Consider the following 15,100-nt stretch of genomic DNA (forward strand, 5'->3'; position numbering starts at 1 on the left):
GAACAAGACTGTGGAAAAGACAAGGAGAATCCCGCGCCTGTCCTGCTTCTGATCATGTACCAGGGTCAACACAGGACGTGTTACGCGTTTGGGGATGCGGCGGAAACATACATGGGAATTTTCTGTCCTAATTCTGCAACTGTGTCTAAGTCTGAAAAAATTTTTAATATCGATTTTTAGAAACATGCTGCTCAGAAGACCCTGGGACTCCTCTTCAGGGACTGCCTCCAATAACTTTAAAAGCCACCAGGAAAATGAGTTCCCTCGGAACTGCATCACATCTCCTACTTCTAAGCCTATTACCCTCTTCGTTGCCATTTATGTTTTTTTTTTTTTTTTTAAGTCATATTCAATCTAAAAGGTAATAACGTGCTAATCTCTCTCAGAAGGCGACTAAGGAGGAGCGTGTGAGCGTCTCGGCATCTCTGGAAACGGGTCCATCCGGTGCTCACGGGACACCTGCCCCCAGCCTGCTCTTCTGCGCACTGCGCTTAGTAGACCGGCCCGGCTTGTCCTGGTCTTTGCTTTTGTTTTTGAAGCAGAAATAATGACCCTCATCGCCCAATTCCTCCCTGGTCTGTTTGTGATTGTCCTGTGAGATTTGGATCGTTTCAAACGGTGTTGGAACTGAAGGCCAATAACTACAACGTGCTCTTCCTCTTGTTTCACTGTTGCGGGCGGTTATGTCTCTGTGACCAGAGGTACTTTTCTCCCCAGAACTTGCAGCGCTTCCGCCACCACCCGTTGACGGTGCCCTGCTAGTGTCGCCTTGTTTACCTGGGTCCCAGAGGAGACGCCTCAGTTTCTGTCTCCAGACCTGCAGAGGCCGAGCTCACAAGGCTCACAAAACAAGTCTCATGGCTCACCGACCTTTTTGTTCTTGATGGGAGTGAACTGAAATCCACTTTCCACATTTAGAAGCTCGACGATTTCATCTTAAAATCTAGATTTCTACCTTTCTTTGAAAGATCAGTTACAGTTGGCGACCCGGGGTCCACGTGCCCGGCAAGGCGAAAACTGGCTGGATCCCAGCAGCGGCAGCTCCCAGGCCCCACCGCCACTTCTCATCCTACACCCCATCCTCTTCCCTCTTTTAGGAAATCAGAGTGACCTTCACTTAGGCACGTGGAGTCTCGCAGGAAACACATCAGACTGCTTTTTTTTTTTTTTTTGGCTGCACCCACAGCACATGGAAGTTCCCAGGCTGGGGATCAAACCTGCACCACAGCAGTTACCTGGAGCCATGGCAGTAACAATGCTGGATCCTTAACCCAATGCACCACAAGAGAACTCCCAGCAGTGCTCTGATGCTTGCGTTGTGACGTGGTTTTAGCGAACACAACAACAAACCCCCAGTATGGAAATAAAATCAGTATTCATCAGTTTACCTGTATTTTCCGGCATGGAAGCTTGATCAGTGTTTCGTTCCTTTTTGAAAGAAATATTTCCAAACTGCAGCACCGAAGAGACTACCTTGAGCATTGCTTTACGTTGAAATAAAGAGAAAAAAGTTAATTGAAAACACTGCATTAAAATGTAGCAGACATTCTGATTCATCTTGTGCTAAAAATTAGCTGTATGAAACTTCAGTAGGACACATCTCAGGATTTCATAAAATTACAGGCAAGTTCTCATCAGTTTCTCAATCATTTTCTCGTCTAGGTTACTTCCCCCACCACCACCATGTATAAATCTCATGAAAGCTGAGTATCAGAATCTTAGCGAAATCACACGTACACAGAATCTCATCGTGAGAGAAGCCCATTATATGCATCGCTTCCATTGTCTCCTGAAAGTTATCTTTGTCTTGCTGTCCCGGAATAGGAATATAGCCATTGGAGAGAAATCTGTAGTTATTAAATCCTTCAAGGAGCAGGTCAGCTGGAAGAAAATACAGTGCAACACAGTGTGGTCAACAGCCACATTCAGACTAAAGCTCTACACGCCACACGCCAACGGGACGGACATTAAAGCACGTCCAACCCACCACCGCGTGCTTCTCCCACTTTGTATGTTCGTGTTAAACACTCGAACAGAGACAGTTTCCCATTGTCTGTACAACCAAGGCACATGACGGCGGAAACAACAAAAATCCCAGTGGGCCTGGGGGGGCAGTGGTTGGTACCATATTTGACACTATATTTGAAATCAGAGAGCTGGGAAATGATGTAAATCTTCCAGGTAAGCTTACTATTTTGTCATTTAGCTACTTTACCCATCTCTTGAGGGAAAGCTTTCAAATCCATATTCTACGTCCCTATCTTAGCGAGGAGCTTAGAGACCACAGGTTGCGCGGACGGCGGACGCGTCTAAGACCCAGATGCTGAAGGTCGAGAATATGGACCCCGCAACTCCGGAGCCCAGACAACGCCCTGAAAGCCCTTCTCCAAGGCAGGCGGTGCAGGCGAACATTCGCCTCCGAGAGTGACGTCTGACAGTGACAGTCTGGCAGGACACCCCCCGCAGCCTCTGTCCTTCAGGGGCCGTGAGTTAGAACTTAACCTGCTCCTTCAAGTGATGTGTTGTTGGGAGAAAGACATTCTCGGGAGCCATCAAAATGGACAGACATTCATCCCTTTAGCAGATGTGCTCCCAGCTGTGTGGGTAACTGGCTCTCCTGCATCACCCCGAGGGCCCTTCTCATCCACATCACATTTAGCTGCTACCGGGAACTGTCTGCTTTCTTTTTTAAAAAATCACCTTCTTTTAAGCATATTATCTTTTTTTTTTTTGATTATTACTACAGAATGACTGCCAGTCTGAAAGCCTGAGGGTTTGTTTGCTTCTCTCCAGTGTTACCTTCTGCATGATTTTCAGTCTCTTATTGGCAATCACTCTGTTTATTTGCTTGTCCCCCCCACACCCCACCTCCACACACTCTGCAGGTCTCTCTCTGATTTCTGTGGCTAATGCTTCTACAGTGATCTGTGTTGGCAAAAGCCTAGACCCCAGATGAGCAACGTCCTGCTGGGTTTTCCGAGGCTATGCGACAGCCAGATAATATACACACGAATTCCAGACAAGCGGCACTGACTTTGAGACTCGGAAGAAACTGGGCAGTTGTGTATCTTTTCTCCCCTTTGACCCAGAACAGACTTACTTTTTTCAACCCTGTCTAATCCTAAACTTACAGTCTTAGTGATTCACAGAATACATAAATAAAAATCCACACAGGCTCTTTCTAATACGACTGGAAACATATACATTCAGCGGTCAATCTAGGAATATACATAAATATTTAACTTTCTCTTATTAGGTAAATTACCTTTGTTCTTACTTTTCTATTTATAAACTTTGACACAGATTTTGTAAAAAAAAAATGGTTCATTTGTCTTTTAATATAAAATTATTTTCAGAGAAACAAAAGTGTCGAAGATAATGTAACACCACCCATATGCCTGCCCCTTAAAGTACTTATCCCCTGGCTTGAGTGTTCAATTTCACGTTCACTTTCATAATTTGAATTTTGGTGCGTGTGTGTAAAACTGTTTCCCAAAATTATTCTCCTTCTCAAAAACAAACAAACAAACAAAAAAAACCCACTAAATGTTAAAAAAGACACTCAACTGAATAGAAAAGAGAAAAACATTAGTTCTGCTTACACTTCAGATGCTCTCCTGCTCCAGATAACAGCTGGTAAAAGATGTGAAAAGTACGCTCATCTTTTGCTTGACGAACAGCACGAGATTTTTCCAGAAGGTCTGAGCAAAGATGGTTAAGGGGGACATTGAAAAGACGGTTTCCCCACGGCGTCTGTGCACACGGAATTCGTAAGATGCTTTCTTCCTCTGGTATATATCAACTACCTTGCAATGAACCATTCTAAATGGTTGGATTTGTTTTTCTAAGTAGAAAAAGAAAATAGGTGAAATTTATGTTTTTCACGACTCTTTCCAAATCTCTGAACTGGGAGGGAACTTGAAGACCAGGGCGCCTCCCTCACGCCCTCCACCCGCCCTGCCCCTGACTTGTTCAAAGAACACATCTCTGCAAGAGGAGCTGTAAGAAGCTATGAAAACGTGAAGCCAAGCTGTTGGAGGCAGGAAAGGCCTTGCAACATGAGAATTATGATTGCAATGTCACAAATAAGGAAACAAAGGCACAAAGAAATTACTCGAAAGAACATCACTCCTAAGTGGCTAGAAATCAAAACTTGGTTCAAGTCTAAAACGTATGTGCTTAACTCCCATCCTCCCCAGGTGAGCCCCCACTCAGCGCCTGCACTTCACAAAGGTGGGTGTTTAGGCGTTCCTGTCGTGGCTTAGCGGAAACGGACCTGACTAGCATCCATGAGGATGTAGGTTCAATCCCTGGCCCCCCTCAGTGGGTTAAGGATCTGGTGTTGTTGTGGCTGTGGTGTAGGCCGGCAGCTGTAGCTCCAATTGGACCCCTGGCCTGGGAACCTCCACATGCCGTGGGTGCAGGCCTAAAATGCCAAAAACAAAAAGAAAAAAAAAAAGAAACGTGGGTGTTTGGGATGCATATCTGGGGCCTGTCTGAATTTTCTAATTCCTCAGGGTTGACAGTCACACTGGGCTCTCAGAGTCTCAGTTTCACTGCTTTGGGATAGGTTTGTGTCCTTTCAAGTAAACCTTCCCAGGGGCCACCAAAGCGAATTACATATGCGCCTTACAGCTTAAATTCTCCATCAGATGATCCCAAACACATCTTCCGCCATCAGTAAAAGTACCGTCACATGAATGATGCTATCACAGACCAAGAGGAAGAAACTCTAGATCCGTGTGCCTATCATTTTCAAGTGTTTCCAGTGGTGTCTTCTGGCTCTGAGTATATTTAGAGACATAAAATATAGTTCTGAATGAACAGGAAAAATCTGATCTCTTCTGCACATGAGAGCATAGAAACAATGTATTTCTCTCACTGAAGAGTATCTAACAAGTATCAGAGAATTGTCATCTGTATCTCTGATTGGAAACTGAACTGGATCATTTAGAATGATTTCTAATTTGTTATCTCTTTAATCAAATTAACTCTCTGTGTAATTATCATTCTTTAGGGCCATTCTATGCATGTGACATTTCTCAGGTCTATGTTTTTTTTTTTTTTTTTTTGGTTTTTGTCTTTTTAGGGCTGCACCTGAGGCATATGGAGGTTCCCAGGCTAGGGGTCTAATCAAAGCTACAGCTGCCAGCCTATGTCACAGCCACAGCAACACAGGATCTGAGCCGCATCTGCCACCTACACCACAGCTCACAGCAATGCCAGATTCTGAACCCACTGAACGAGGCCAGGGATCGAACCCAAGAGTCCTCATGGATACCAGTCGGGTTTGTTAACCACTGGGCCGTGAAGGGAACTCCTAGTCTATATATTTGACCTTTTTTCCCCTCTAGTTTTACTCTGCTTACTACTAATTAGCACTCCTTCAACTCTATACATTAATAAGGCCTGTTTCAATGGGACACGCTCACCCTACTAACACTGGAGCAGATGCTAAGAAATGGGTTAACACAATAGGAACCGAAGAGGGGCCTGACATTATTATATTCACACACGAACACCTCCTGGGTTGACAGACAGGCCTCCTCACTTCTCTGAGACCCTCCACTTCCCCAGCCATGTGGACAGATGATGACCTGGTGTTTAAAACAACAAAATACCACCTTGGGGTTCAGATCCAGCAGCTGAAGGTATGGAAACAAGCCATACTTGTCTCTGTGGGCCTTGGTTTTATCATCTGGACAATGGGAGAGGGTTACCCTGAGGCTGAAGCAGGATGAAATCATTCTTTATTTTCAACAATTTGATTATGAAAAAGGATACATGTTTCAATGTTGGCCCCAACGATATAGCCAGTTACATCAAAGTTGATCCGAATAAACTTGCCCTGAAAATAAATTACAAAGAGAAAACTGAAAGTAAATTAAGGATAGAAGGGGTCTGACCCCTATAATAAAACAATAAGTCCCAAAGTACCCTGTCATGTATGCATATGGCTTGGTTACAAAAATGGATCTTACATACTGCCCCAGCTAAGAAAAACTGCTTCGATAAATTAAAAAAAAAAAAAAAGAAAGAAAAAAAAAGGATGCTAGGATAGGTTACCTTCTTAGACATAATAAAAATGAAACCCTAACCATTTACAACTTTTAAAAAGCTCTTTTAAATAACCTGATTTTCATAGCTTTAGAGGAATACTACATCCAGACCTATAATGCTAAGACTTGAAAAAACTGCATAACAGAGATGATTTCTTAAGAAAAAGAGATTCAAGGAAAAAAAAAAAAAACATTGACAGACCATAATCATAGAAAATAATGAAATATAATTACTTCTTGAAAAATGACAGATTGGCCTTAAGACAATTGGTTTTGCAAATTCCTAGGGAATATTGAATTGCCCTTTATAGTACTGTTTCAGGGGAAAAGAAAATAGCAATTATTTCATAAATCAGTTTACAAAGTTATCATAACACAGAGTACCCAAACTGGCAAAGATGTCACAAAAAAAGGGAAAGCAAAATAAAAGCAAATATCTTACTTATAAATATAGATAGAAAAGGCCAAATTAAATACTTTGCAAAACAAAGGAGTGCAACAGCAGTGGTGTTGCTAAGGATGGATGCTGGTAAACACACCAACGTGCATCGCATGACGAGGCGAGGGACCCGACGGAAACGAACAAGAATGGACGCGGAGTGGAAAGCCCCAGAGAAATCGCGACAATCTTGAGAATGAGGGCTAGAGCTTGAGGACTCACACCTCTCCATCTCAAGAAGCTATCAAACTATTACGACAGTGTGGTATTGATGTAGGGACAGAGATTCAGATCAGTGGAACAGAATGGAGTCCAAAAATAGACCAAGGCTGTGCGGTCAGTTCATCTTTGACAAAGGTGCAGAGATAATTTAACAGGGAGAGGACCAATCTATTCAACAAATGGTGCCTGAAAATATGCAAAATGAAACAAAAAGACATTGGAGCGGTACCTCACACCATATAGAAAAATTAACTCAAAACAGACTGTAGAGGTGTTCCCCTTGTGGCTTAGCGGTAATGAACCCAACTTGTATCCATGAGGACTCAGGTTCGATCCCTGGCCTCGCTTAGTGGGTTGGGGATCCAGCGTTGCTGTGAGCTGTGGTGTAGGTCACAGACATGGCTTGGATCTAGTGTTGCTGTGGCTGTGGTATAGGCCAGCAGCTGCAGCTCCAATTCAACCCCTAACCTGGAAACTTCCATATGCCTCAGGTGTGGCCCTAAAAAGACAAAAACAAAACAAACAAACAAACAAACAAAAACCCAGACCATAGACCTAAATGCATGTGCTAAAACTATGAAAAATTTCTTGGTAAAGAAAAGAGAAAATCTTTATGACCTTAAGTTAGACAAAGATTTCTTAGGTAGAATGCAAAAGGCATAAACCATACCAAAAAACCTGATAAACCGGATTTCATCAAAATTTAAAACTTCTCTTCAGAAGACAGTGTAAAGAAAATGGGAGAGAGAGAGAGAGAGAGAGAGAGAGACAGCATCAGGCTGGCAGAAAACACTTGCTAAACATGTACTTGCTAAAGGACTTGTTCCCAAAATATATAAGAATTCTTACAACTCAGTAACAAGACAAACTACCCATTTAAAAAAAAAAAAAAAACAAAAAAAAAACAACCAAATACAAGATTTAAACAGATACTTCATCAAAGAAGACAGGTACATGGTCAGTAAGTATATGAAAAGATGCTCAATATCACTCGTTATTAGGGAAATGCAAACAAAAACTAGCACAAGATACCACTACATACTCGGTAAAATTTTGAAGAAAGAACAGCAAGGACACAGAATGGAACTCTCATACGACCCTGGAAAGAATGCACAATGGTGCAGCCACGGTGGACAGCAGTTTGCCAGCTTCTCATCAGGTTAAACACAAGTTACCACGTGACCCAGCAAGTCCCCTCCTGGGTGTGTCCCCAAGGGAAACAAAAGCGCCGTCCACACCACGCCCTGCACATGAATGTCCACAGTCACCTAATTCTTAATAGCCCCCAAAGGGAACAATCTCGAAGTCCTCCTAACGGGAGTAGATAAAGAAACGGTGGTATTTTCACACGGCAACACCGCTGAGCAATAAAAAGGAACAAAGCAGTGACACACCCAACAACGTGGCTGCTTCTAAAAGGTTCTATGCTACATGAAAGGAGCCAGACAGAGAACTCGGCTCACTGCATGATCCCACTTACTTGACATTCTAAACAAAACAAAATGAGAGAGACAAACAGATGGGTGGTTATCAGAGCCTGGGGTCCACGGAGGGGACCCCAACTATGTACGGGTGAGGAACCTCTGGAGTGATGGCAAGAGCCTGTCTCTGGATCGTGGTGCTAGAGACACTACCGTATCCATCTGTCTAAATCCTTTCAACTATGCTTGAAAAGGGTGGATTTTATGGTGTGCAAACAATAAAATTGATAAACCTAATTTTAAAAAATAACCAAGGGAGATAGCTTATGACTCCTACATAAATGCCATTTAAAAAATATAACTCAACAGGAGTTCCCGTCATGGCGCAGTGGAAACAAATCCGACTAGGAACCATGAGGTTGTGGGTTTGATCCCTGGCCTTGCTCAGTGGGTTAAGGATCTGGCGTTTGCTGTGGCTGTGGCACAGGCTGGCAGCTATAGCTCCGATTTGACCCTAAGCCTGTGAACCTCCACATGGCGAGGGTGTGGCCCTAAAAAGCCAACACAAACAAACAAACAACAAAAAAAAAAACGTGGAAAATGTTGATTTACACTTTTCTACTTGTGTCTCCGTTCAACTTACCCACAACTTCAGGACTGTTCTCACCTTCCCAATGTTATTTTTTCAGTGTAGAAATATTTACTTTATGTAGAAAAAATGAGTAGTCTGTACTGGGATGTTACCAAAGAATTTCTGAACCGTCTTTTCCTGTATGCAAATCAGACCTCGATAATGTTGTTTCCCAAAGTGAAAAGAGGGGATCATTTACTAAAATCAACAACATATTTCTTGCTCAGTAGCATGAGCTTTCCCTAAGAACACACCCAATTTCCCAATTTTCATAAACCCGAACCAAGCTAGGAAAACACGCTGGAAAGAGACCATCCACAGGGAAGCTGGGGGCGCAGTCCTGAGACCTCAGGGACACACCGGGAGCCGCCCCGTCCCAACCCCGGCTCTCCCCGTCCCCATTCCCAAAGTGTCCTTTGCACCCCACCAACCCACCAAAATGTAAATATTCGATCTCATATTATCTGAAACCTTTGCTCTGCAAAGGCAAGGCATGGCTAGTTTGGTTTTTGGTTCTTTCATTTGTTAATATTATATTGACGTGTGCTTGATTTCTGATGTTGTGTTAACTTCTGCCGTACAGCCGAGTGACTCAGTTATACATACACACATATCTACTATTTTCAGACTCTTTTCCCATAGAGGTCATCACAGAACGTTAGGTAGAGTTTCCTGTGCTATCGGCAGGTCGTCCCCGCTGGCCAGCCATTCCATCTAAGAGAGTGAATGCACGGCTGGTCTGCTGCAGCTAAGGTATCATGCCATCACATCAAGAGACGAGCATTCCACAAAAAGAATCTGCTTCAGATGCCACTAAAACCCAAAGAGGGGGAGGTCGGGAGCACGATTCCTGCAGGAAGTAAAGGCGTTTTGTGAAACACACACACACACACACACACACACGGAGTCACGTGTGATCACTCGCTACATTTACCAACTATCAAAACACTGGCTAACCCCAAACTCTGGACGTGGGTCCAACCTTTGCAACTGTAAATGTGGACAAGAGACTAGACCGTGAAATCGGCAGTGACCACGGTGTCCGTCACCAATGCCAGCAGCGCCCTCCAGCCGAATCTCGTCTTGTATCAGCGACCATGAGGTCAGTTTCCACTCCATCAGCCCACCACGCGCGCGCATCCACCTTTAAAAGGCCGCTGGTGAGCACTCGGCATTTTCCTTCCATAGAGAACCTGTTAATTACTTAGGAGTCACAAAATAAAAACGACGACTTGCGTGCTCGTTTGGTGAGTTTTATTTTATGGAAGGGGGAAAGAAAGTTTTGTTTGGGGTTTTTTTTTTTTTTTAATGGGAGAAAAAACTTCTTTCTTTTCAGACGAACTCTTGGGATATCACGGAAGTATTACTTGTACACAAATAACCAGTTTATACGAATACTATGGTTGTCATTAAGGGACACTGACCCCATGCTCCCCTGAAAAACAACGTGGACCAGGAGGTGGTGCTATGGGAAAGCAGGGGAGGGCGTCACGGAGACAGCCCCCCGGGGAGCTGACTAGTCTTACAGTTTATCAAGCATATTCATTAGCGTCAAGCTAAATGGTAATTTAAAGGGAGGCTCTGTGCATTTGTTAAGTCCTCTTAAAATAAAACTACTACAGAGAGTAGTAGCCCACGATGCACTGCGATCCGATTTCAGCCTCTAAGCTGTAAGCAAAGCTACTCTGTTATCTTCAAGAGCCGGAACCTTCTGGGCTAAGAGCTATTCCAAGCGGCAAACCTGATTCTCTTCTGCAGACAGGTTCTCATTTATTACTGCCCTGGAGTTGTCAGAAAGGAGTATGTAATGAATCCTTAAAACCTCTGACAGCCTGTAATTGTGCTGAATTACAATTGCTCTGCAACTGCGAAACGTTTTCATGTTTAGATTTGCAAGCACCAACTAGAAGGGTCAGTCCCACAAATCTCTTCATTTTTACACCACCTCCTTCCTCCTAATAACTTTCACACACAATTCTTCCCTCAGCATCTGTCCCCTTACAAACTGTACTTGGATAAATGCTGACACACGAACATCACACAACCTGGACCAAGCATGAGTAAGGACGTCCTGCCTGTTGAATGACAGACTGGATGCTGATCACGCCCTCTTTCCTTTTTGTCTTTAGAAATAGAGTGTTCTCGGGTTTGGGAAAATTCTAGGCTACTGAAGCCCATTCGAAGACAATCTGAGACTTCACTTCCAGAACCAGTTTCTTCATCATTAGAGTCTATAAGGCTGCCTGTCTCTTTGCATTCATCTTCTGACTTCTGTTTGTGAAATGTGTTTCTTCTCTTTGACGCTATGGTGAAAACCCCTGATTCTTCAACTATGTTCAATGAAAACTAAACTATGTTATGAAAGCTAAATACAGACTGCAAAAATGCTGTCTGTAGTCGTCTCGCGCACCTCCTTGAAAGATAACGCAATTCCTTGGGCAAGGCAATAAGCAAACTACAAGAAGATGCCACACTCTTCCAGCCTCCTTCGAGGCAAGTCCATTGTTGTTATTTTCTTGTTTTTTTAAACATTGTTGGGAACAGCTGATGAGTAATGAGGAATCAATTCCCGGGATGATGAAATAGCAAAATGTTGCAAGATACAGGAAAAAATGCAATCACTAATACCCCATAATATGTCAGCTGTGGCCGTAAAAAAAACATGAGTTTTATTCTATTCTTTAAATAGGTCAATTTTGTTCTTGTTTTGTGGAAGACCCTCTCAACGGTCTTAAAACAATAAATTTATATTCAAAAACTATCAGTTCTTACAAACAGAACTGCTCGAAAAAGAAACTCGGAAACTAAAATTGGTCCTAACGTTAACGGCTGTGTCATCTATACGATACTTCACGGAGTTAATAAGAAAACTGCTATTAAGAGAGAAGAGTCAAGACAACATTAATCCTTCAAAGCTGCGAAAATGTAACGCCAACAAAACTGCTCAGATACGTGCTCAAATTTCTCATTCTAACACTGCAGAAAAATTAATCAAAATCATATGCCTAATTCTTATTCATTTTATATGGTCATACAAACTTTTAGCTTTCAGTAACTTCTCTAATTTCTTTATTACACATCTATCAACATGCTGTTTAAGCTTTCAGCTTCTTAATACTATTTTCTATCCCTTTTCTTCACCACTCCAAATGAGAAGTTCAAAATTCATTAAACCAAAGAAATTCTTTTTTGGGCAATAAGACAAAGTCATCGCACTGGTAATGCTGAACTCTAATAACTGGTTGAAAAAAATTTTTAATGGCCTCACCCACGGCATATGGAAGTTTGCAGGCAAGCCAGGGACTGAACCTGAGCCACGGCTTCGACTTAGGTGGCAGCTGTGGTAACACCGGACTCTTTAACCCACTGTGCTGGGCAGAGACTCAAACCCACTCCGCTGCAGGGATCCTAGCCGCTGCGTTCAGATTCTTAACCCACTGCACCACCATGGGAACGCCAGGACCTTGAAGACTTCAAGGGCACACCCTGCATCTTATATTTGGTGAACTTACTGTATCGTTACTTTGTGGGAAAATATAAACTAGGAAAAGAAGTTAGAGTCCAAGGAGAAACGGAAAAGAAAGAACGTTTTGGCCTTCTGAACAAGTCACCTAAAAAGAAATGTCCCTAAATTAATTAAGACATGGGGTTGCTTACTTGAATAAACAAGCAGAGTCACCAACATACAACATCTAATTTCCTCATCAGTTCCTGAGCCAAATCAGCTCCCTTTTCTTGTCTGGCATCCATAGTTGCTCAACCATTATAGCTAGTGCCAGGGAACCAGCTTTTGGCTAAATGCAAAGGATCAGACAAAAACTAATGAAAGAAAGGGAGGAAATGTGGAAAGCCTGCACACGGGGGTGGGGGGAGTGGGTGGGTGGGTGGGGGAGGGCTTCCTCTGACCCCAAAAGAAACCAGTAACTCTGAAAAACAACTATTTAGCAACTAACAAATGTCGGTTATAGGCCAAAGCTCTAGAATTGATTCTATTTTGAAACCATTTCAACAAAACAAAAAACCTTACAGAGTTGAAAATTATCAACTCTCAGCTGACACTCATGCTCAGCTATTTCACAAGACCTACCCAAGTACTTTGGCGATGACGTAGAGTGTGGCCAAAAGGAGATATAAAATGATAGAAAAAATGATAGAAAAAAGCCAAAGTCTCTGAACAACAACAACAAATCAACAAACTTTATGGTACTCAGAATATTCAACCAGGATTTCACCGATAAAGACAAAAACAAAGGAAAAAAACCCACAACAGGACAAGTACATTATGTTCTACAGATAGAGTATGAATTCTTGATGCCGTGCACGCTGTGGCCCAAGCCAGGAACAACTAAGACAGTAGGTTACTGATCAGCAAAGATGCCTGGGACCCTCTCTCTTCTGCAAAATTGATCTTTTTTGGTGGTGTTTTGGCTAGTCCTGCAGCATGCGCAAGTTCCTGGGCCAGAGATCAAACCTGAGCCACGGCAGTGACAATGCTGGATCCTTAACCTGGCCAGGCCACCAGGGAACTCCAAAATAGAAATTTAAGAATTTCTTTTAAAAGGTGCAATAGGACAACTTGGATATTTCGATATTATCAAGAAAATAGGAAGAAAATTATCTTCGAGAATTTTAGGAGTTCTCTTGTGATGCAGCGGGTTAAGGATCTGGTGTCCCTGCAGCAGCCTGGGCCCCCTCCCAAGCAGCAGGTTCAATCCCCGACCCAGGAAACTGAATGCTGTGGGTGCAGCCAGAAACAGAAAAAAAAAAAAAAAAAAAAAAAAGAATTGTATTCCTTCTGAATCGACATGGGATTTCTGGAACTTTTTCTGTGGGTAGTTACAATGTATCCAGAGTAATTAAACCTAGATTGTTAGCAATTTACTAGAAGGACAAGGCTCTGAAAATACTTTCCCCCTTCCTAACTTGGTATTTAAAGTTATAAGGTCTGCAATTTACTTGAAAACACATTAGCATAGACAGTGTGCTCTGTAAAAATCTCCACTCTGGAGGCAGCTATTTGCCCTAAATGGGAAAACCCATCCGAGAAGCAATTAGCTGGACTTAATGCCAAGGCCAGATGGCTATTTTAAACGCTTCCGCTCTCTTCATCTCCAAACTACACCAGAAGCTCTGTTAATTAGTAAAATGAGTTTTCTTGTGAACTAAGTGGCCTTGTTACTTAGTATAATGGATGCTGGAAATTCCTGGGGGGAAATGAGCGGCATGAAGAGACACGGACGGGATGGAAATACACAGCCGTCTGGGGTGGGCCGGGAGCCGAGGCTTCAGCAAGGCGGCCGGATTCGGAAGATGCGGGTTGCCTGGTGCAGAGCACATTCGGCCTCTGTCATCGGCTGTCCTCGGATCTTTAGGAGAACTGAAGACAGAGCAGCGGTTGCATTTCGTTTACCTACAAAACTGCTTTTAGTGGCTGCTCGAGAACACACATGAGGGTGCAGAATTCCGACTCGCTTTCACTGCGACCTGGTAGGGAAGGTACCTGGAGCCTTTATCCGGCTCCCAACGATTAGAGGCTAATGAGCGACCACAAGGTACATGCAACTGGGAATTGCCAAACTGGCTTAAATTATTTCAGGGAGGAGGAGAAAAAAAGATTTGTGCAAATATGGAAAGTGATCCCCACTACAACTTTCTGAGGCAAGATGTATCTGCTGATACAATCGTTTTGAAATTGAAGTCCCTGTTTTTCGAGTTTCATTACAAGAGACTCATTTGACATAAATCTCCTCCATCTGGAATGCATTTTCCGTTTCCATAAACAGAGAGCTGGACTAACTGCGAACGATTATTTTCATAAGGGTAATGCTCGCCTAAAGAATCTCCTTTAATACAAACCATACGCTAGCATCTTTGAAAAGAAAGATATTCTTCAGGAAATTACCCGTCTATATCAGATCAAAGAAATGGAAACAAATGGATTCTAAAGTTTATGGAGTTTATAGTTTCAGTATTTTTCACTGCAAGCATGTGGCTTGTAAATAATGGCTACGTGACATTCCACCGTACACACAAGTCATCTTTCTGCATCATGTCCCTCCTTGAGTGTGATGGACAATCCCAGCCCTGCCCCGAGGTCTGGCCTGTCCACGAAGTCAAGGCCCCCCACGTCCCTTCTGCTTGTGCTTCTAAAACTGGGGCACGCGCACTATGGAGACCGGGAGAGCCTTAAGCTAAAAATAGAGTTACCTACCATACGATCCAGCAATCCCACTCCTGGGCATATCTGGAAAAAACTCTTTTTTTTTTTTCTTTTTTTTTTCTTTTTAGGGCCGCATGTGCGGCATATGGAGGTTCGCAGGCTAGGGGT

At 43.1% G+C, this 15,100-nt stretch overlaps 1 protein-coding gene across 15 annotated transcripts in view; it reads right to left on the minus strand.

The window, feature by feature from the left end:
- MYH10 (myosin heavy chain 10) overlaps positions 1 to 15,100 on the minus strand; it is a 143,828-nt gene that overhangs the window by 61,896 nt on the left and 66,832 nt on the right. For all 15 annotated transcript variants that reach the window (XR_014821829.1, XR_014821828.1, XR_014821827.1 and 12 more), the window contains 4 exons: positions 5,785 to 5,848; positions 3,603 to 3,701; positions 1,738 to 1,881; positions 1,389 to 1,484 (listed from right to left, as the gene is read on the minus strand). Coding sequence is in view for 12 of the 15 variants with exons in the window: in XM_084986075.1 (XP_084842201.1) it covers positions 1,389 to 1,484; positions 1,738 to 1,881; positions 3,603 to 3,701; positions 5,785 to 5,848 (403 nt within the window). In the remaining 3 variants the exon portion in view is untranslated. The remainder of the gene's footprint in view (positions 1 to 1,388; positions 1,485 to 1,737; positions 1,882 to 3,602; positions 3,702 to 5,784; positions 5,849 to 15,100) is intronic.

Source organism: Sus scrofa, chromosome 12 (assembly GCF_054392235.1).
Source record: "Sus scrofa isolate SSC_HxYL_T2T_F1_AM1 chromosome 12, Sscrofa_HxYL_maternal_Yorkshire_Landrace_v2.0, whole genome shotgun sequence".
Classification (NCBI taxonomy): domain Eukaryota; kingdom Metazoa; phylum Chordata; class Mammalia; order Artiodactyla; family Suidae; genus Sus; species Sus scrofa.